Below are 23,725 nucleotides of genomic sequence, written 5' to 3' on the forward strand. Positions count from 1 at the left end.
CAGGGGAGGAGCTCTGCACGGGCCTCAGGCGAGGCTGCACCTTGAACTGCCCCTTCGGCTTCCTAACTGACGCCTACGGCTGTGAGACCTGTCAGTGCCGCCCGCGCCCCCGGAAGTGCAGACCTACAGTCTGCGAAAAGCATTGTCCATTCGGATACCTGTACGTATTTCTCAATCAGAAGAGCTCTTCTCGGTTGTCTGTAACTTGAGGAAGTGTGTTACCTGTTTCGGGAGGCTGTTTTTGTGTGTTTGTGAACAAATCAGTGGTGTACTGAAGTCCGAAGTATCTGTGCTGGTTTTGTTAGAGGAATCGGAAAGTGGGGAGAGGAGGTATGTCCAAGGATAGGAATCAGGTTTTACTCTTTTGGAAGACGGGCCAGGGCCTTGTTATGACACTGCCCTTTGGGCCTGTTGGGTGAAATCTCCTCATAGGCAGGACCTTTGGACACTGCCAGAGGGAGTGGACCTCTCATGAGGTCCCAGAGATGTAAGCCCTTCGACTTTGCACAGCTGTCCCAGCAACTGTTTTGTGATAACCTATTCAATCCATACCTTAGGATGAATCAGTAGCTGTCAAGCTGCTGATTTGCAATATGGAGCATCCTTACCTGCCTCCCTATCTTACCTTGATGCTTGTCTACAGTTTACACTATGCTTTTTTTTTCAGTAGCAGTAGATTTTATGAATTTCCTTGGAGATAAGAATTATGACTTAAATTTTCAAATATTCTTGATTGACTCAAACCCCATGAACATTCAGATTATTCTCGGGGGAAAATAGATATTTCACATTTGTTACTTTACTGTCTGTCTTAGCATCTCCTTCTGCATGTGTCAAATTGGTTCCTTAAAAATAGCCTTTCAGAATTTTTCTTTCTCATTCCTGCCTTGGTTCCTTCCGTTTTAGTCTGTCTCCCTTTCCAATATGATATGTTTATATAATGCTGGTAGTATAAGGGACTTGGAGCCATCATCTCTTGCCCAGCATCTTACAGGCATTGTTTTTATTATTCTCCCTGGAAATTCATGTTTAACAGGGAGAGAGGAACCTTAATTTTAATTGGATAATTAAGTTGGAGACATTATTCTTTTAAAATTCCCCAAGTTAACTAATAAATCATCATTATTCTTAATCCTAAAATGTGAATGCAATACTAATAAAAGTAGAGTTATTTCTTAGCTTAATTGCTAATGCAGAATAAAGGATTATTATCATAATACTACCTACAACCTTTTGCTACAGCATTATAACAGTTCAGAATGCAGGCTGCACTCAAGTCCAAACTTCGTTTTGGAGAGGAGTCTCTTAGAGGATTGTAGATTCCACTTGATATTCCTGTCATTAAACACATTCAAGGAGGACCAAGTTGAGTGCTGTAGGCAAATGAATGGCTAGCACATGTGTTTCAAGGACAGCCTCTGAAGGAGAAATCTTGGCCAGACACCACATGGGAGTATTAGGTTAATGCTCATGTACACCTGCTGAGTGGATCATTACTGTGTTTATGCAGCAAATGCTTACACAAGGGAGGGGGTTGGAGAGAAGGAATGGACGGGTGAATAAATGAATGTACAAACAAATCCATTAAAGACTTGTTAGGGCTCAGAAATGGCACAGTCCATGACATGAGTATGAACCATTCATTTAATTCATTGTTTTCATTATATTGACGTAAATATGTAAACCCTGGTGTTAGTTCTCATTCCACTTAGCAGATTGTAGTTTGTCACTTGGGCAGTTCTATACCAACGTTTCCCACAGGGCTGTCATCTTTTAGAATCTCTTAATTTGTCCAACATAAGAAAAAACAGGGTTTATTTATTTGTTTGTTTTTAGTTGAGCACCACTGTTGCCACTTAGGGCTCCCTGGGATGGAACTTAAACGTAGCTAGACTTAACTCCTTCTCTGCTGCCCAGGAAGCCCAGCTAGGGGAAAGCGTGTGGAGGAGATGTTAAGTCTAAGAGAGGACCTGGAGCTGCAGATAGTGAACAGAATGAAGAGGAGAGCAGATGAATGCCTTTTGTAACAGGGAAGATCATTCTCCTTTTAGAGAAAACCATTCTCCTTTTAGAGAAAACAAGGAATTGTTGCTAAGAATTTTTTGGTCCACTTGAACTATGGTGATATTTTAATAAGCACATATTTATTATCATCTTCCTGATGATAATTTAGGCACAAAATTTAGGCACTCTAGTTTATGTTCTAGTTTATATTCATCCAGCCATTTTCCTTTATTCTCTGTGCTTCAGTCATGCCCCATAGGTGGAGCATTTTTCAATTGGTATTCTTTATTGATGAATGAAATAATTATCGGACATTGACTGTAAAACTTCTCAGATGGTTTATTCTTCATCATGTCTGTGTGTCCTTTAGCTCTCTGTCTGTGTACTACAAGATTCTATAGATATCTCAATAAAATGTTTACTGGTATCTGAAATTTCTTAAGAGAATGTGGTCATGTGAGGAAGGCAGTGACCCTAACAAAAGGAGGACTTCTGCCTTTAATGCTGGCCTCCAGTATTGACCAGCCATATGTCCTTCACCTTCTTATTCATGGAGTTCCACATTCATCCTTTTTTGTATTTGGTACCACTTTTCCTAATCAAATCAACAGTCATGTCATTGAGATTCTGATAGTCATATCCTAGAGACACCTCAGTGCTTGGGCAGTTCTAACCCTTGGCCATGGGTGGATGGTGGTCATTGCCCCAGGGAGCTAATTACTCATCACTCCAGGGGGTCATGAGAGAAGAAGGTCAAATCATTCTGCTTAATGACAATACCACTTCCATGACCCTGGGGTGAGCACTCGGGCGTCATTTGAGACTTTCAGATTTTCTGACCTCTGACAAAATTTTAATTACCCAGGAAGAATAAGCACGGCTGTGACATCTGTCGCTGTAAGAAATGCCCAGAGCTCCGGTGCAGTAAGATCTGCTCCCTGGGTTTCCAGAAGGACAGTCATGGCTGTCTCATCTGCAAGTGCAGAGGTAAGTGCTAGTGCATGCCCTTGCCCCAGAAACCAAGAAAAAGACAGCCTGTCAGTGAAACAGTTTTGCTGGTCATTGTCCGCTCTGACAGCACCATCACTCTCTAGGGGACCATCTCTTGCAACTCCGTGGACTGTAGCCCCCACTGCCCACCCCACTTGGTTTTAGAAAATCCTGTGAATGGAGGAGCCTGGCGGGCTACAGTCCATGGGGTCTCAAAGAGTTGGACAGACTGAGCACATAAGAGAATGTAGAGTGAAAGGAGGAAAATTCAGTTATAAGCCTTCCAGAAGGTGAGACATGGATTTGTAAGGGTTTTTTCCTCCCATTTTTCAAAATTGAGGGCATATTTACATGAATTCTTTTCATGATCCTTTCCCATATCACGAACTGTGCTCTGTAAACGGGATTTTTTGGTGACTGGGTAGCGCTGCCTGTGAAGACACTGCAGGCTGTTTCTCCTGTGCAGTAGCTGCTGCTTTACCAGGCTGCCTTCTGTCTGTCCAGAGGTCTCTGCCTCCGCCGGGCCACCCGTCCTGTCAGGCACGTGTCTATCCATGGATGGCCATCATCATAAAAATGGGGAGAGCTGGCATGATGGGTGTCGGGAATGCTACTGTCACAGTGGACGGGAGATGTGCGCTCTGATCACCTGCCCCGTGCCTGCCTGTGGCAACCCCACCATTCACCCGGGACGGTGCTGCCCATCATGTTCAGGTAAAGGCTGGCTGACGTCTCGTTCTCTCCCTAAGCAAGCGACTTCTGCCTCCTAGGGCCTCATCACATCTCTAACTCTGGGGGGAGCGCAGGGGACGACCCCTGGAACACACTTCCAACTCTCTGGTTTTCATCAGCAGTAGCCACAAGCATCAACAGGGCATGATAAATGATTAGCCAGAAACCACTAGACTATTCTAGAGCTCTAAAAGCACTCTCCTAAATTTTGAAGGTTTGAACTCCATTTTACTGATTGGTCTTTGAACTCCATTTGTATAAAGGTTTGTGGGCTTACGTACTTAAAATTAAAACTTCAGCCCTCCACTTTATGGATAGTGTATTGAGGCTGAATGTGTTAGTTTATTGGAGGGGCTTGGTGTTGATTTTATCTCATGAAAGCTTCTTATTTATAAAGTAATAATCGAGAGGGAGAGAATTACTGAAGTCTGTGGCTGTTGCTTTTTTTTATTCCTAATTAATAGATATATGGCAGTCTTGTCAAACGGAGATGTTTAGAGTGACCACATATCCAAAACATTTAAATCATAATAATGCTCATCAAAATAAGTTAGTAGAAGAACAGATTTATAATTCACAGTGCTCCAAATTATGGTTGTCCATAACAGTAATTATTACGATAATACCTCATCTAGTGCCTTAACAAGCAAAGAGCTCAGCACGGTTTTATATTTATTATTTCTTCCACTAAGTGGAGGTCATTGAGTTAGGGAAAAATAAACTCAGGCATATTTTCATTTGGAAAACAGACACAGAGATTAACTCTCTTAACCAAAGTAAAATAGTGTGTCCGCTGGCTGGCCAGAGAGACATGAAGTCTCCTGAGTCTTGAATCAGATTTCTTTTAAAGTTGAAATGTACTGTTTGCGTTTAGAGTAGTGATGGTATTTCCCCTGGTCAGTCCTGGTTCTGTATCTCCCTCTGCCTGTGCAGCAGGTACACTCAAGAACCTGAGATCTGGGCCTTTGGCAGCAAGGCAGGCTCAGCCTGGGAGGGAAGGTACCACACACTAGCACCTTGGTCTGCACCTGCTTTGCCTGCCAGGGTGGGAGTGGGCAGAGGGGCACTGGAAGTCCCTTTCAGCCCTGAGATTCTATATACCTTGATAACTAAGGAAAGTTCTAGGCAGCCTCCATGCCCCTTTAATAGTGGGCCCGGTGACAAAGTTTGTTTTGTTTCCCCTGGTTAAGCCAGATGTGCTCTGTATCTAAACTGTTTCCTGGTTCATGTTTTGCTAGTTAAATATGAAAAACCACCAGTGTCTACTGAAACAGAAGATAAGTAAACAAATCTAATGAGACAGAACTGATATGACTCTTAGGGGAAAGAAGAATCATTTATTCCCATGAAGACCCCCATGCTTTAATTATGAGCATGAGAGTGTAGAGTGTGGCCTGCATCTGGGTCTTTGCTAAACTTGGTACTCAATGAAGAACTCTAACTGGTGGAAATGCAAAGATACTACTGAGAATAGATGACTGACTTGAGTATGGCAAGTCAGAGAAACAAATGTAGTTTTGTCTATTACAGAGATATGGAAAGTTCCTATGCAAACACACACAGAATTATTAGTGTGTAATTGTGGATGAGTGACTATCTAGACATACACATACAAAAACATATAGGTATTGGCATACATAAATATGTAGGTATGTTTTCTTCCAAAAATCTTCAGTGAGTTGCCATGTATGGATCTTTCTGAATAGATACCCCAGCACTGATACATTCACGGACTCCTACTCCTACTTTAAAGAGTATTTTCTCCTATCTTCTATTCAGAGATCAGCTATTTTTCCTTCTGAGATAAATGAGCAACCTCTGAATCTTCTGATAGAAGATTCGCTAGATGATATGGTTTCTCAGATTTCTTTCCCCTATCTCTCTTACCTTCTACCTTTTACTTTTTCTACCTTTCAGTTTTTCTGTCACATCTGATCACTCATGTTTTGCCTTGAGGCACATGGATGTATATAGCAAAGGAAATCACAGTAAGGCACCTGCACACACATGTCATTTTTCATCTGACCATTTTCCCTAGTCATCCACGTTTAGAAGAGCAGCAATTCTCAACCCTCTGCAAGTCCTTTCCAACGGGAGCCTCTCTCCAACATTAGTGCGATGATGCTCTTTGGAACAATTTTATCTTTTCCTGTAAGCCATGAGAAATGTACTTTTATCTCATACCAGCCCAATTTTTATCCTAATTATCTTCCTCTCTACTTCCCGCATATACTAGAATGTCTGGCCCAGTTGCTTATGCACATAAGTGCTAGCTGATGTCAGTTTTCTGTGGTATGTACACTTGGTCAAAGTTTTAGTCTTTACTAGCTCCCTGGAGATGAAGCTGTCTTAAAAGTTACCTTCTTAGCTGGACCCGGGCCCACACCACTGTATCTCCGCAGTATTGCTAACTCTCAGGCTGAACACTGCTTGGAAAGACACAGCCCATGAGTGCTGAGGAGATGTCAGCTCTGAGCGTCTCTGCACAAACAGAGTAGATCTTCTGGGGCCCGATTTCCGCTGAGCTCCAGGCGTGAGCCCGCCGCAGTGTCTGCAGACGGCTGCTCCGCGGGGTGCCCCACTGTCAGCACCTTCTTGAAACGCCTGTTGTGTTTGGATGATATGAACACGGTTAATATCTTCATACTTCTCATTTCCCCAGCACAACTTCAGGGCAACTCCCAGTGCCTCTTCAGACGTTTTCAGCATTAAATTCCCTCTCTATCTTTATCATCTCACCAGGAGCTCCAAATTCCCCCTCCACTGGGGAGAAAGAGCTCATACTTACCGTCAACCTCTGAGCATTTACCTCTCTTGATCATATCACCAAATGTTTAGTCTCAAGTGAGGTTTCACACTGTAAATTCTGAAAAAGCAGTCCTGCTCACTGGGCCGACAGCTGGTCTATAGTGGGGTGTGTCCTGCTTAAGAGCAGGACTTATTTCTGAGCCTAAAAGGACCCAGGGCCCCAGAGATAATGAGGAGGATGAGGCACAAATCAGTTGGCAATTCTGTTTAATCTGTAGGCATATTCGTGATGCAAAGAAGCATAGACTTAGGTTCAAATGCCTTGTCTCCCCTTAATATTCTGAGTTCTCAGTTTCGTCATAAGTAAAATAGGATAACAGTACCTGTTCACACAGCTGGTGTAAGGAATAAATGAAGTAACACATGTAAAGTGCTAAACATGGAAACTGGACCATAGTGAGCATTCAGTTGGTGAGAGATCTTTATTCTAGACAATCCTACTCATTCATAGACATCCCCTAAGAGGCTCCTATTTCCTTCAGCAGTGAGGGTCCCTGTAATTTAATTGTCTCGACAGATTCTGTCATTCCATGTTGACAGGCTTGAACCACTTCCTGAAAAATAGCCCTTCTGCCTTATATTTCTGTGCATGGAATGTTTTCTCCCCTGTCCTCCGGGTAGGAGCCACCAGTTCGTCTCCTGTGTCCCTCAAAGCCCACAGCACCGGGTTCTTCACAAGCTGGTGAGACTGCAGCCCGATCATTTCCTGTGTTTGGCTCTTCTCTCGTTCCGCAGATGACTTCGTGGTGCAGAAGCCAGAGCTCAGCACGCCGTCCATCTGCCACGCGCCCGGGGGAGAGTACTTTGTGGAGGGAGAAACGTGGCACATTGACACCTGCACGCAGTGCACGTGCCACAGCGGGCGGGTGCTGTGTGAGACGGAGGTGTGCCCGCCGCTGCTCTGCCAGAACCCCACACGCACCCAGGACTCCTGCTGCCCACAGTGCCCAGGTAACCGGCGCTGCGTCACGGGGAGGGCCAGGGCCACAGCCCGAGCCTCGTCATCCTGCAAGACCAGTGGGCTGGGTGGAGCCCATGGGGTAACAGGCCAGGCCCAGTCACCAGTATCCCAGACAGGAGTGACCCGGGCAGCTGGCTTCCTGAATGCACTCCCTTCTGTCGAGCGCATGTTTATGCCATATGCCAAGTATGCTTTGCACCAGAGGTGACTGTAAACAATAACAGAAAATTGTTTCTACCTTTTTTTCCCTTAACCCTAAATCTCAGACTCAAGAGAGAGTCCTGCTGCACCAAATTATTCCAAATGATTTTGCTATTGTGAAGTCATCTTTGGCATTACAAAATGTGAAGAGCAGTTATTGATAAAGAATGTAAAATTATTTGAGAAACGTAAGATATATGTGTTTGATGAAGATACTTTGTTAAACAGAAGAATCGCTAAAATATGCATAACACCCACATTTTCAAATCTGCAGTGATTAAGATCCGAAAGTATTAAACGACCAGCACTGCATATGTCCAAAGAGCACTATTGTTTTCTTTTTTTTTTCAGTCTTCAGATAATCTGGCCTTAGCAGATGAATTTATAGTCATGTAACAAATACAATGAAATTTTGTCAGACTTTTTAAGCATAAATTGCTGATCTTGCAACTAAAGTAGCAATTCTAATTAATACCAGAATGTATAACTTTTTTCCAGAAGACACTTAATTTGTATAATTACCAAGTAGATAGCACACTAGTGTAGTTTTGCTATTGCTCAGTCTGTTATCTTTTCAACTTAAATCAATAATCATTTATTTTCTAAATGTATATTCTTAGAGCATTTTTGCTCAGTAAAACATAAACCCTTGCATTTGATTAGTTTCTTTACATTGGATTGTCTAGTCAACCAACTGGAATCTATTATTCTTTCATTATGTAACCAGCGTAGTTGATGTCCAAAATCTTCCTGGGTTCACATTGATGATATTTTTAATTGCATCAGATGAAATTGTAGGGATAGCCACATTTTTGCTGTTGTCATCATGCCCTGCTGCTTAGGTATTATCTTAGTACAGAGTCTTTGGTGTAATTTTCAACCATGTTAATCTGAAAAGCTTAATTAGTATGACATCTTTTCTAGTATAATAGTTCAGATGTGTTATGTTGTTATGATATACCCTGGAAACGACAGTGTTAGTCGCTTAGTCGTGTCCAACTCTTTGCAACCCCATGGACTTAGCCCACCAGGTTCTTCTGTCCGTGGAATTCTCCAGGCAAGAATACTGGAGTAGGTAGCCATTCCCTTCTCCAGGGGATCTTCCTGACCTAGGGATTGAACTCGGGTCTTCTGCATTGCACATGGATTGTTTACGCAATATACGCTAGTCCCTGCTATATTGTATAACATAACTCTTTTACTTAGATACAAACCCTACTAATGTTTCTCTGTTAATGTATGACCATGACTATTCCCATCCTCCTGATGGAAACTACTTTGAGTGGTCTTTTCACTGGTAATCATGAATTTAAATCCATTTATAGCTTCATTTTACAAGTGCTTAGGGACTGCCTGAATTGAGCCATGGGGATCCTGGGGTTGATGAGAACAGACACAACTCCTGTCTTATGAAGCAGTAATCCAGAAGAAGAGCTGAACGGTTTTTTTAAGTAAATCACGACAGAGTGAGAGGAGTGCCTGGAAAGGAAAGCACTTTTTAAAAAGCACATGTAGGAGCTTCCCTGGTGATCCAGTGGCCAAGACTCCATGCTCCCAGTGCAGGGGGCCCAGGTTCCATCCCTGGTGAGGGAACTAGCTCCCACATGCCACAGCTAAGTTCAAGTGTAGCCAAATAAATAAATATTTTAAAAAAAATTAAAAAGCACATGTAACCTAGGAAGCTTTAGCTAAAGTGAGAAGTACCTCAGTTGCTGCTTGTCTTAGGATCTAGGGGACGGGACATCTCCACTACCACGGGCCCAGATTTAACCTCTGACTGGATTCAGAGGTTCAGCCCAGGCAAAGAACAAGAGGTCCCTAGAAATGGGACTCCTTTGTGTGCTAAGGACTGATTTCTTAGAGCCAGGCCTCAAGGTCAGTGCACGTGAACAGAGGTCCTTCCGATTCTACCAGCAAATGGGAAGAAGCACCCCCTGTATACCTGGCTTTGACCTCTCCTTTATTAACGTATGCCTAGGTGACTCTTCCTTTCTTTGCATATAACTTGAGGGATACTTCAATGATAGCCTTTATCGTAAATGTTAGGACTTTGTTTCCTAGATCAGTATTCCAAAGGCTACACTTACATCTGTGAATAAGCATGTCCCTGGAGTGATCTTAGATTTTAAAATCAGTCACCTACCCCATCATTGATCTTTCAGAACTTTCCATTCATAGTTGTGTTGTAGTGATAAAAAGTCTTAAAATTCAAGTGAAGATCGACAGCAGCACTGATAAATGGAGTACTTCACAGCTAGAAGAATACCATCTCTAATCTTAGGATCATGTCATGCTGAGTCACTTCAGTTTTGTCCAACTGTTTGCGACCATGTGGACTGTAGCCCACCAGGCTTCTCTCGAGATGGATTCTCCAGGCAAGAATACTGGAGTGGGGTTGCTATACCCTCCTCCAGGGAATCTTCCTGACTCATGAGATCAAACCTCATCCCTAACACCTCCTGCATTGGCAAGTGGATTCTTTACCACTGGTGCCACCTGGGAAGCCCAGTCTTAGGATACTTGTATTGTAATATTGTCCCAAAATGATATATAGGTAATAAAACTAGAAGAATTGCATCCCTGTAGTGATTGGGAGTCCTCTGATGCTCTGTTGGTCCCTCTGTCCTTAACTTACATTCTCATCTGGCCTGGCTTAGAACAAGGCCTAGAAGTAGACTCATGAAGAAAGATTGACCATCCCTGTAGGTGACGATAAAGGGAGAAAATAGAAGAGCACTTCTTTCTTTTTCACACTTTTTAAAAATTCTCTTTTCATTTTTGGTATTTTAAAGTTGGAGAGAAGCATAGCACAGAAGAGAGAGGGAGCTGGAATAGAAATAAAAAGAATGAATGAACACCAGCGAAAGAACTGGTGAAAAATAGAATAAGTTAGTTAACACACTATTGACTGGGGGATTTTTGTAGAAACTAATGCCTATGACCGGCAATTTGTTATGTAAGTGAATATTGAAACATCTCTAGTCAATAATATTTGGGTCACAGAAAACATACTTATATGTCTGTAGTCAGTAACTTGTTAATATTTGGAATCAGAGGTATAAAAAGGGGTTCTCCTTTCTTCCTAAAAATGGAAAGATGCCCAACAAAGGAAGATACCGTGGGCAAGATACCAGATGACACCTTCATCAGGCTTCAGTTAGTCTCCTGCCCGTGGGGCAGACACTGCATCTCAGCTGCAGGTCTCACTCCAGCTCTGCTGGCACACCCCTGTGTCCCCTGAGGTCCCCTCCAGACTGTAGGATATTCGTTTCAGCTGCTAGTTCATGATTTCATCACTGCTTCCTCTTCTGAGTTTTCAGATACCAGGTTGGATGTTGCTTGCAAGAGCTAAGCTGTCATAACCCGCAGAAACCTCATGCCAGCTTGCAGAACCTCACGTAGACTAGTGTGAGTTGCCCTGATTGCCAGCCAAATCAAAAGTTAACGTCAGTCAGTCTCTTAAAAAGAACTTAGCCCTCAACATGGATGACCAGAAAAGATCCCTGAGAAAGCAGTCCCATCTTCCCATGTTTAACTCACATGCATGTGATCCAGTTTTCCTAACTGAACCTGGAGCACTTTTGGAGCAGTGGAAACCAGTGGCTGTTCTTTCTCTGTTGCTGCCTTCAGGACTGGCAGTAGGAGATACAGTTACACAATTTGGTCTCAGAGCCCAAAACAAAGCAGCTACCCCACTTCTCATAGAGACTCTCCTTGTCCAGCCATACTTGTTGCCAGAGGGTGTCTTCATGAGGGGGACAGAAAGTGGAACGCTGAGAGCGTCTGCAGGACTGTGATCACTACATGTTTATTAAAGAGCAGACTTCATGAAGTTGATTCTGAGAAGAACAGATGATACTTCTGTCCCTGTGTCCACTGAGAAAATGGGATTCTCTTCAAGAATCGCTGGGTGGGACCATCCTGCCTCTTCTAGACTCTCAAGTGCAGAGGTTGTTAGAAGTGCTCTCTTGTCAGTGACGTTACTCAACCAGGAACCTCACCAGCTTGTGCTTTCCTTTGTTATAGCCCATCAGCTTTCTGCTTGAGTTAACAGTTCTCAAGTCATTTCAGTGAATGCTAATACCCAAAGAGATATCCAGGGTTTTCTGGCGATGTTCTTTTCTGTTGCAAGATTTCGAGATCCTCTGGTCTGTCTGTACATAGGGAAAACATACAAGACTTGCAGCTAGTTTCTCTGTGGGTACATCCTCAGGAGTTACTACATTCTGCATCACCTTTTAGCCATTAATGTGAATGCCTGAACATTGAAGTGTCACATGAGGTTTAGAAGTCTGTTTGGGTGTTGGTTGGCTAGGACTGCATGGGGCTGCAAATAGGAGAAACCCCAGCTCAGTTTTTAAACAAGTAGAGGTTTCTTTTCCATGCATTATGGGAAGCTTGGAGCCAGATGTTGACCACATCAATTTAGTATCTTAGTGATAGCAAGGCCTCTCTTTACAGGTATGAGAAGGGTATTACAGCTACAGGCCACAGGCTTATAGTCAAGGCTGGAAGGTTAAGGGTCGCTTTACATCTGCCCTTCTTTTAAGGAAGGGTAAGTTGGGACTTCCCTCGTGGTCCATTGGTTAAGACTCCACTCCCACTGCAGGGGGGTCAGGTTCAGTCCTTGGTTGAGGAACTAAGATCTCACATACCACATGGTGTGGCCACAAAAACAAAAATAAAAATATTTAAGAAAAAGGGGGAAGCAAAAGCTTTCACAGAGGTCCCCTGATTACCAGTAAATCCATTGGCTACAGCTTAGTGACACAGCTGCCTCTAGTCGTGCGGGAGAAAAGGAAGGAGCAGATTGTTCCACCTGACGTATCAACCTTGTGGTCCAAGTCCTCAGCCACCCCACCTCCCGTCCCCCAAATCAGGATTTTGTTATGCTAAGGAGAAAAGGTAGCATGGATGTTGTGCAAACAACTAACAGAATCTCTGCAACAGACCTTTTATGTCTGTTGTTTGCTTAAAAAACCCAGACCTGGTCCAAGTCAGACATGCTCTTTTGTTCCTGAGTCTGTTTTAAGGAGACACACGAATGCCTGGTGGGCGAGCGTGCTTCGTGTGGGGCAGAGTGAGGCTCGCTGTGTTGCACAGTGTGTGCCTTGCAGCATCTTCTTTCCACTGCTGACCTTCTGTTCACTTTTGCAGATGAACCTCTCCAGCCTTCCTCATCCCACAATGACAGTGTGCCTAGTTACTGCAAAAACGATGAAGGGGATATATTCCTGGCAGCTGAGTCCTGGAAACCCGACGTGTGTACCAGCTGCGTGTGCATGGATAGCGTCATTAGCTGTTACTCTGAGTCTTGCCCTTCTGTATCCTGTGAAAGACCTGTGTTGAGAAAAGGCCAGTGTTGTCCCTACTGCATAGGTAAGACCAAGAAAAAAATCGTTTCTCCTGCCCAGCAACCACTAATTCTCTATTGACAGCTATATGCGTAGATCAGTTAGTAATTTTGAAATCCGTTTTTCTGGTTGACATACCACACAGGCCCAGTGTAGGTCACAACAGGAGGAGCAAAGATGAGAAAGGTGTATTCCCGAGGTAAAACATGTTGAGAGTACAGAAATGCTTTCTGAGGATATCATAATGTTACAATGCCATCAGGTTCTACTGGGCTCCTTTGCATTTGGGGATTTTCACCATTAGAGTTAGAACTCTCCTCCTTCACCTTATTATTGTCTGTGGTCTTTTTGTCCACAGACCCACCATGTCTCATATCAGAGTACACTTCGTGCCTGAAGCTTGCCACTACCTTAAGATCAGCCAAATACCAGATACTGATTTAAACTCCCAGTTCTTCCTCTGTCTGCTGACACTTAATTGATCCTATTTAGACCATGCGGTCATCCATGTTGAGGACCTAGGGACACAGAATGAGACCTGTGTCACATCAGAGCCCTCTCCTTCATGTGACCCACGGGGATGCGTCTTACGATCAGAGAACATACGTATATTAGCCCCAGACATCTATACCAAAACTGGTCCTATGCACACAAGCCAGATGCTGTTCTGGAGTCCCGAAGGTGAGGCTCAGACAGCTGGCAGCTCTAATACAGCACAGTCCCTACTCCCAAGGCTCTCACTCTCTCTGCTTCTGTCTCAAGTAAAACTCATAAAGTCAAGTGAAAGACAATGACGTATCTCAGTCCAGTTGTGAACCTATAGTCAGAGTTAGCAGGTGAAAAATTAGGCAAGCTGTATTAATGGCAGGCATCACGCGTTTATTGTTGAAGGTATTTGCATGCTTTCTAGATGCAAGTCAGTGCATATATTTGGGGTAAATGCGTGAGGAGGAGGGGAAATCCTCTGGCCACAGGACTTTGTAGCAGCCCGTGTAGATGAGTCAGTAAACGGTGCTCAGGTGCCCATCGGCCACCACTCAAGCTTCTCAGGATAGCTCCTCCGGCCACTCTGTGGGGTCACGCCCTCTGAACACTTATTCTGCACATTAGTATACGAGAGATGGAAAGATTTCAAAACACAATTTCTGGTCTCAGGAATTTTACAGAGCTTGATTTTATCCATGTCATGGTTAGGGAATGTGTGAAAATGGATTCTCTTCTTTTCATAGGGTGACTGTCTATCCAGTTTATTCTTTAAACTGTGCTTTTGTGAGTGAAGTGGGGACTGTTCATAATTTTGATGGGACCATGGCTCTAGACCAAGAGTGTCCCAAGCCAGTGGGGACCTATGGTTGCCCCACCTCTTAGTGACAGGGATGCTAGATCTGCTGTAATACCTACAAAGCTGGCTTTGTAGCTTGTAAGCGGAAGCCAAAAATGTATCAAGGCATCCATCCAGCTTACTGCTACATATCTTCTCAGAGAGTTGACTGGCATTCATCTTGTTAAAAATGGCATAGTCTTTGATGAGATCTGAATGAAAAGTGTAACCAGGTCACTATTTCAGACCAGGGTATTGGTAGAGGGGGCGGAAATGTACAGCCAGGACCAACATATTGAAATACCAAAACTTCTGTCCTAAGGAGACAATTTATAAATCAACCAGGAGTACTTGGATCATAGTTGGAAACCAAGGCCCAGGAAACCTGAGAATTCTGTAACCTTCAGAGGAAAAACCCAGCTGTGAATTTCTCATGTGTTGAAACGCTCTGAATTTTTTTTTTTTTTAAGATAAAAATGTTCCTGTTGTGTTTTGCTACTTAATGGTGAATATGTGATTAGTAAGTTGCTCAACTAATTAATGTGTTTCCATGTGATAGTAGTAAATCACTTTACTGTCTCACAAAACCAGTTTAACAAATCAATACTTATGGAAAGAAACCTGCATATCCTAGAATTCTGTGTTCTTTGTCTTTTTTTTTTTTTTGCTTTTGCTTTCATGTTTTCCTATTCCAATTCCTGCATCTAGACTGTACATTCTTCTTTAGTGTGGGGAGGAAAATACCAGTTTGGCCTCAATTTGTGATTTTGATTTCAAATTAGATTATAGGCACTTTCACTAAATTGTGGTTCACATAAACTCATAACGACAGAGTAGAAATTTTGATTCTGTTACAACAGTCCCCACCCCCACCGCCCCAGCTACATTGATGCAGGTATAACTGTATAATATAAACCTATGAGGTATCTTCTGCCAAACATGTTTGGGGTCTTTAACAGTTGATGAGTAATACTGTGTGCTGTTATCCTCACATTCATCTTAATTTATTCATACATGTTTTATTTCTGAAATAGTCATTGTTGTTATCATTTAGTTGCCAAGTCATGTCCAACTCTCTGCAACCCAATGTTGGACTGTAGCCCACCAGGCTCCTCCGTCCATGGGATTCCAACAGGCAAGAACACTGGAGTGGGTGACCATTTCCTACTTCTCCAACCCAGGGATGGAACCCAGTTCTCCTGCTTGTTAATCCAAGCAGATTCTTTACACTGAGGCACCTGGGAAGCCTTGAAATAGTCATTAGGAGTCGCTGTATGCATCATGCTGCTGCTGCTGCTGCTAAGTCGCTTCAGTCGTGTCCGACTCTGTGCGACCCCATAGACGGCAGCCCACCAGGCTCCCCCGTCCCTGGGATTCTCCAGGCAAGAACACTGGAGTAGGTTGCCATTTCCTTCTCCAGGGCATGAAAGTGAAAGTGAAGTCGCTCAGTCGTGTCCTACCCTCAGCGACCCCATGGACCGCAGCCTTCCGGCAGGAGTACTGAAGTGGGGTGCCATTGCCTTCTCCGCTGTGTGCGTCATACTTTCTTGCAATTAGGCTTTCAGATTGGGCTTCATTCTGTCCCCCAGCTAATACTCAAGCGTATGAAGTCACATTCAGTTCATGACTACGATTTGAGGATTTTCTGACCCTCCAGTTCGCTCCCTTCACCTCTCCAGACTTCTTCTCTCGTCAGCTTCCCATCAGCATGGTCCCTCTGTAAGGGCACCAAGCCTAGGCAGCCGTAGCATGCCTGTGAGCAGTTGTCAGCTGTGCCGCACCGGCAAAGTCTTCATCCCCATCCACATCACTGAGCAAAGGGAAAAGTGGGCATGCCATCATTCTGCATGGCATAAAGCTCCCAATGGCTTCTCAGCAGGCTCCAAGCACCAGTGCTTTCGTTGTCTCCTGTTCCAGGCTTTCTCACTGTGAACCCAGCTCCTTGTTAACCCAGGCAGTCTGGTCCCAGGGTCACGTGTACCTCCGCCAAGCCTACGGCGCTGACCTCACCATGACTGCAGATCACCTCCCTGGGTGCATTTTCTTCCAAATCAATCAAATACAGATTTCTAAAAAACCGGATACCTGCCTTTGATCTGACTTCTTTTTTTTAGTGATAAAATCTCTGAAGAAAAGTGTTCTTGCTTTCATCTTGTAAAGTAGCCTCTTTTTCTTACCACAAGAGAACTGAAAAGGGTGATCCTGCTAAACATAGTATTATTACAAATGTTTGGTGTTCCTTTCAGATAAATTATCAAGTCAGTAAAGTGCAATGATAATGCTTCTCTCTAATGTGTGAAGGCCTCATATTATGTGTACTAATTTAACAGAATGTGTAATACAGACATAATTAAAAGGATTGATGATTAATTTTGAAAAGTGAACAGCTTTGTCTAATTACTTATAATACCCATCATTAAGGAATTCATCTTTGTACTGGAAAGAAGCTAAGTAGTAATTACCCAATCATTTTAGTGGAACATCTTCAGATTCTTGAATTTTTTCTATTCTAGCTTCCTACACAAATACGTACAAACCTAGATTTTATTCTCATAGGCTTTTTGACTGTCATGATGGCTTAAAGAACGGAGAATGAGAATCAAGAGATGACTTGAATGTAGCTCAGGTGGGGATAAAAGGCCTGGTAGGAATTTTAATGTGTGATGGCAGATTTGACACATGGTTCCTTAGAAAGAGCAGATGCCTTCTTCATGTCAGACTTGCAAGGTAGCATCTGGGGCCTTATCACTGACTACATGCTACGTGCCTTTTTGGAACCTTCCTGAAGAAAAAAATTATTTCAGTGCTTCAGTGATATCTTTATCCCATCACTGCTAAAGGGCAGCAGGTGGTGTACCACCAGCACTTCCTGTGCCTGAGGGGACGCTTGTCCTGGACACATTACCATTGCTCTGATGTCTGTGTCGGTGATGCTTCTGCCAAGGGCCAAACTGGCGTCTTCTGTCAGCAACCCAGCAGGTCTGCACCATGTCCAAGAGCGCAGTCATTCCCGAGTGTTATATTCCCAACTACTATATTTGCATTATGTAATATAAAACATTATAGATTGATGATACCTATTACTATAGATATTATCTGTAATATTATAAAATATAAAGAAAGGGCACTACATTGATCATAAAGGTCTCTCTTCATTTAGTCTTTGGGGTCTTCAAGCCCATATTGCTGCTGCAGCATACCTGATGACTTTGGAAATGTAGGTGTTCAGGTGTCCCCCCTGACCCCCCACCAGATGAGGAGCTGAATAAGCAAATCTTGTGTGGGCCAAGTCATAAGTATGACTCAGTGCATAGAATGCAGTAAGTCCCCAGCATATGAACCTTTAAGCTGCAAACTTTCAAAGATGAAAACATGCACTCACGTGTTCAATCACGTCAGGTAGCATGTCTGGCATACATTGTCACATTCATGTGTCCTCTACAAGTGGCTGTGTTCTTGTGTACTTTACTGTATAGGACTGTACAGAGTACAGAAGTACAGTGTATTTATTTCTAGCCCAGGATGTCCAAAGACAAGCACAAAAGCAGCAGTGATGTAGCTGGCACTGTACTGTACTTGCCAAGGTAGTGTACTATAAGATTAAAATGTTATCTCTGTTTCTTTGTGTCTGTTTTTTATGTATTATTTGTGTAAAAAGCATTATAAACCCATTACGCTATAGTACTGTATGCATGCTTAGTTGCTCAGTCGTGTCTGACTCTTTTGCCACCACATGGACTGTAACCCACCAGACTCCTTTGTCCAAGGGATTTCCCAGGCAAGAATAATGAAGTGGGTTGCCATTTCCTTCTTCAGAGAATCTTCCCGATCCAGGGATCAAACCCAAGTCTCCTGTGTCTCCTGCATTGCATATGGATTCTTTACCTGCTGAGCCATCAGGGAAGACTATTTAGCCGATTGTGTTAGTTGGGTACCTAGGCTAACTTTGCTGGACTTATGAACAAATTAGACTTAGAATTTGCTCTCTGAATGGAACTCGTCCATATGTACAGGACTTGCTGAATTGTCTTGAAATGTAGCATTGGCAAGCATTTTTATTTATTTGTAGCTGTATGTTATTTTATAAAATATCTGAGGTCAGATATTTAGAGCCAAGTTTGTTGGCTGGAAATCCCTGAGTCACTGCGTCTTTCTCATTTAAGTTTTCATCAAAGGCTTAGTTATTTTGGGAGGATAGTCATTTTTCTTTTGTGTGTTTGTCTACACACACACATATTTATTTCATAATTTGATGTGAACAAAATTATATTCTGATTACATGTCTTCAAGTCATCAGTATCTTTTAAGTGTCTTTAAGTATCTCGTATCTTTAAGGATCTGTGAAAATGAGTTCTAGTATAGATGGTACATGAAAAAGTGGTTTTCTTGTGGGTTATATCAAAACATCTGTCTGATTAGAGATTAGCTACTTTTATGTTTTTATATGTCTTATGTTAACATTTGAGTTGGAGCTTTCAAGTGGAGTCCAGCTGTCTTGGCACTCAGTTGTCCTGGTGTCATTATATTTCCTCTCCACAGTGATCTTAACTAGCAAATGATTAATAATATTTCTCCTTGGTAAGGAGACTTACCAAGACTTACAACTTGGTAATGACTGTGCTTTATATCAGTCTATCATACTACATTCGTTTTTGCCTAGATTTATGTTTATTTGTTTAGGTATCTTTTAGAGATAAATATAAATACTATCTCTTTGGAACATCTGTTGATTATTGTGTATTTAACTCAGCCCAAGAATCAAACAGGAAATAGTTAATATAGCATCCCTAAGATATACAATCCATAGGACTAAATGTTGTGTATTTTTACCCATCATGCCATAATATTAGCATCTTCATTGGAACACTTTTCACAGCTATTTCTCCAATATGTTTTGCTAAAATTAAAAACTTCTGTGTGTTGGGAAGAGAATGTACTTTAAAGCCAAGGTGTTACGACCCCATCTCTGGCACATTCTACCTATAGGTCTTGGTGATAAGACAACTGTTGCTCAGTTTTCTCATCTGTAAGATGAGAATAATAATATTGTTCTATACTTCACTAAAGTTCTGTGAAAATTAAGTGATACACATATGTGCATGCATGCTTAGTCACTCTATTGTGTCTGGCTTCTTTCTGACCCCATGGACTATACCCCATCCGTCTCCTCTGTCCATAGGATTTTCCAGGCAAGAATAATGGTGTGGGTAGCCATTCCCTTCCCCAGGGAATCTTCCCCATCCAAGAATCGAACCTGGGTCTCCTGCATTGCAGGCAGATTCTTTATTGTCTGAGCCACCATATTTATGAAAAGTCCATACATATGTGAAGTCTGTTTGTTGCTCAGTTGTGTCCATCTCTTTGTGACCCCATGGACTGTAACCTGCCAAGCTCCTCTGTCCATGGAATTCTCCAGACAAGAATACTGGAGTGGTTAGCCATTCCCTTCTCTAGGGGATCTTCCTGACCCAGGGATCAAACTCAGATCTTCTGCATTGCAGGCAGATTCTTTACCATTTGAGTCACCAGGGAAGCCCAGTATGTGAAAGCTCCTTAAAATGGTAAATAGGATATGAATATATATTGGCTCAGAGTTACAGCTCTTTGAACACGTGGTACACCTGACCTAGGTGACAGACACCACAGGGACTCTTCATATCTCACTCTAAATACAGCACCCACCTTTCTGCAAGAGAAACTGGATATCGCATCCCAGTGATGAATTTCTGAAGGACGCAAGTATCTGAGAAAACACTTTGGTGATATACTTCATCCTGCACACTTCTAGCTTAAATAAATAGCCCATGATGCCCTCAGTCACCTTATCATGACCCCAGTGGAAGCAGCGTGCTACCTGAAGGTCTGTTTTGCAGCTGGGTGGTAGCAGTGCCTGGCCCCCAGGCCTCAGAGCTTCACTTAACTTCCATGCCTCTGGACATCACACAGGAGAGAGGGGGAGCTCCTTTATTTTTCTGTTTGCATTGAGAGGCTAGTCCATGTGAGGCGTCCGTGGACTTGCTGTACAGGATCCGCTGTGATTACTGGAAGCAAAAGATGTTGTGTTTACTATCGGGAGGCACCCAAGTGCTTCCTGCATGTTCTTCAGAGCTCTAGCTCCCTGGGGCCCCTGCTCTGCAACCCCGGTGGTCACAGACAGTGCCGAGTGATGTGAGCAAAAGGAAAGCGGGATGCTTTTCTGTGTATTGTTTGGAGGGTGTAAGACGGGTAACATTCGGTTGTCATGCACTATACTAACTTTGGAACTGGTCTAAAGTTGTCGTGATAAAAATAAACAGGGTTTGATTTCAGTTTGTTTAGATCGTGCCCTCCACCCTAGGAAGCATCTCATCTTGCTTATCCCATAGGCAGCTTTCCCCTCTCACTTCTGTATCCTTTCCAGGCCCCTGGCTGTGTAAATAGAAATTCAAGTTGTTCTGGTTAACTTGGGGGAAACTTCTGAGTGGCATGTCTTTATCTCATCTTCGGCTCTGTGTTCTTATTTTAAAGATGTCTGTTGCACGGAAGGGAGACTGGCACTGGTCTTTGCAGAATATTAGTAGGTGCCTTTTGCCTCTGATTTCTGCCCAGGGGCCAGCCCTGATTGTGCAGCCTCTAATGAGGGGTGAGGACCCCCTTTAACAGGATTATATTTCAGTGACAAAATGCAATCAGACCTGAAGTCAGTCTGCAGACTGACCAAGCTCGGGCTCTAATGGGATGAAGCACCTTCTGTAAGTACAGAAACTCTGGTGCAGAAACTGGCCACCCTGCGAAGCCCACTGGCTTCTGCTTCAGAGTTTTTTTAATCTAGAGAAGAGTCAATCTTTATATTCTTTAAAGTTCGAAATGGAATGTTTCCTTGAACTTCTATCCAAGAAGTGTTCAATCAACCCATAACATGCTTATACAAGGATGAATAAGTTCTATCGCTGAGAAAGTCCCTCCTCTTTGCATGCAGCAGGAATCAGAGATCGCTGCGTTTATCAGTTTGGTAGGAACTCAGGAAAATTTATAATTTCTCTGTTAACTTAGAACCCTATGTCAGCACCTATTCTTTCCAATATGTTGAAGAAACCTGAAAGCCTCTTTTGGCCTTTATAAAGAGACCTGGACTCTCATCCCAAGAAATAAAATAAAAGCAGAAAATGGGCCTTTCAGGAAAAGTCCTAAAACCAGGAGCAGATCTGTCTTTCCAGCAGTGAAGACATTATAGAGATCGGGACCTTTAAGTACAAGCCACCATTCTCCTTGCCATAACCTTTCTCTGCCCCCCATCCTCCACCAAAAAAAAAAAAAAAAAAAAACCCACCAAAAAACACAGTATATAGAGGTAAGAGTCAGCCTACATGGCAGTGCTGTGACCAGTTGTCTCAGTTTTTTCTTTCTATGTAAGTGAATTAAGAGCAAGTATTTTGTTAGAAGCTAAAAGTTACAAGCTAAAGTACTCAGTTTTTTAGATTAATCAGTAAGTTTTATTTTTGTATTTTTAGCCAAAAGCCTTATCACTTGCTGATGGAGTAACTGTGTTAGATCTCTGCCTCACTGAAATCGTCTAGGCTGCTTGCACCTGCTTTCAGTAAGACTTGATTGAGTTCCGCTTCTGTGCTCCTTGTCAGTCTTTGGAGCTCCAGCAGACCAGCATGCTCAAAACCAGTCTTCATCTTCTGTGCCTACAGATCTCTCCACTCCTTAGTGACCTGCTCATTTTGCTCAGGTTCCTTTTTCGTTATGATTTCTGTTTATCTCCACTTTATGTAAAAGAAAAAAAAAGCTAGTTTCTCCAACAGGAGGCACCTGCATTACACTGATTCTCCATCATAGAGTGTGCCCAGCTTGGGATATAAAAATGCAGAGTATATCACAGGGCAGGGATCACAGTGTCCTGTCAGCTAAGGGAGAGTGAAATGTAAGGTCATAGTAGGTTCTCGGCGCTTTGTAAAAGTTAGCCAGCAGTTTCCACCTCCTCTGTGCTCCCCTAACTCAGCCATGTCAGTGGAAATGCTTGCCGACTTTTCCACTCTCACTTCTCGTCTTACATGACCCACAGTGTAACCGGTACCTTTCTCCACCTACCTAAATGATTGCACTAAAGTTTTCTTTAAATTCCTCGAACCTTAATCTTAAGAAATCAGTTTGAAGTGTATTATTATTAGCAGGGCCTGGAGTTGGCACAGTTTTCTCCAAGTCATTTGGCACATGTGTTTGGACCTGAAATCACGTAAAGCTGCTAAGATCCCTGGGATCCAGGAATCTCCCGGAGGGCAGAAACGCCCCGCCCCCGCCTCCCGGCCGTGTGCGCTGCGTCCCCGTCCCCGGTGTCTAGCATGGCGCCCTCCACAGTGAGGTGTGGGGAACACGGGCACCCAGTGCTCCGCTGGGCTGGATGCTTCTGATGGGACTTCTTGCTCCAGAAGCAAGAGCTGCATTTAGCTTCTTGGCCACGAGGATCCCAGAGTAAATTACTTTTCAGGTCTCTAAATAGTACGCTGGAGATTTGAAAGAACTGATGCCATTTCTAAAGCTGCCCAACTTCCTCCCAGGAAGTTACTCCCACACTGAGACTCTGACTTCATGACCTACCACAACCAGATTTAGAACCTGAACCACCTATGTAGGGAAGTTATCTCCTGGCAGAAATGGAAAAGTCCAACTGTCATACAGTTTCTAGCAGATTTTACTTTTTATAACCTTTGCCAGAGGAAAGGCAGTAGGGAGTCTGAAACTCCTTTCTTTTCACCATGGTCAGATTCAGAGCAGCACCTGATGCTGCGCCAGTGGCTCCTGAGAGACTAAATTGGACTTTTAGAGAGGAGGAAAAGGACCCAATTTTAGTATCTAGGTTTCTCCCCAGCTGTTAATTAGCTTTATGGTGTAATTAGTAAAATAGCTCAAGAGGAGAAGCAAAATCCAACTTTTAATGGCCTGGGAAGCCTTTTTTCTTATCTTAAAAAGAAGTGAAACAGCAAGGTTCAGGCGGTGGGAGCGGTCGGTTCAAAAGGAGTTCACATTTCAAAATCTTATCACTTCTTCCTCCTCTCTTTTCATATAACCAGAATCAAGAAAAAGGGGGAAAAAAGAAAAACCACACCGAATTTTCCAAACTCTATCACTGAAAGAGATCACATATCTTTTATTGTAGTCAGAATGCAAGATAATGTTGCTTCTGTTTGAATCCAAAAATATAAGATGTATGTCTGATCGTGCCGTAAGTTAAACACCCACCCTGCGACTCACAGTGCTGATACTGATGCAGAATTAGCCTCCATCCTCTAGCAGGGAGGGACCTTTCTTTCTGATAGAGGCTAAAAGTCATTTCAAACCAATCTAGTGGATAAGGCAGAGGCCAGACAGACC

General features: G+C 43.1%; 1 protein-coding gene across 3 annotated transcripts in view; it reads left to right on the top strand.

Moving 5' to 3' along the window:
- Nucleotides 1–23,725, top strand: part of CRIM1 (cysteine rich transmembrane BMP regulator 1) — a 209,335-nt gene that overhangs the window by 161,495 nt on the left and 24,115 nt on the right. For 2 of the 3 annotated variants that reach the window (XM_027554995.1, XM_027554994.1), the window contains exons 9-13: nucleotides 4–160; nucleotides 2,870–2,991; nucleotides 3,499–3,708; nucleotides 7,270–7,485; nucleotides 12,854–13,075. In XM_027554995.1, coding sequence (XP_027410796.1) covers nucleotides 4–160; nucleotides 2,870–2,991; nucleotides 3,499–3,708; nucleotides 7,270–7,485; nucleotides 12,854–13,075 — 927 coding nt within the window. The remainder of the gene's footprint in view (nucleotides 1–3; nucleotides 161–2,869; nucleotides 2,992–3,498; nucleotides 3,709–7,269; nucleotides 7,486–12,853; nucleotides 13,076–23,725) is intronic. The other variant, XM_027554996.1, reaches the window with a different exon arrangement.

The sequence above is a fragment of the Bos indicus x Bos taurus genome, chromosome 11, assembly GCF_003369695.1.
Source record: "Bos indicus x Bos taurus breed Angus x Brahman F1 hybrid chromosome 11, Bos_hybrid_MaternalHap_v2.0, whole genome shotgun sequence".
Taxonomy (NCBI): domain Eukaryota; kingdom Metazoa; phylum Chordata; class Mammalia; order Artiodactyla; family Bovidae; genus Bos; species Bos indicus x Bos taurus.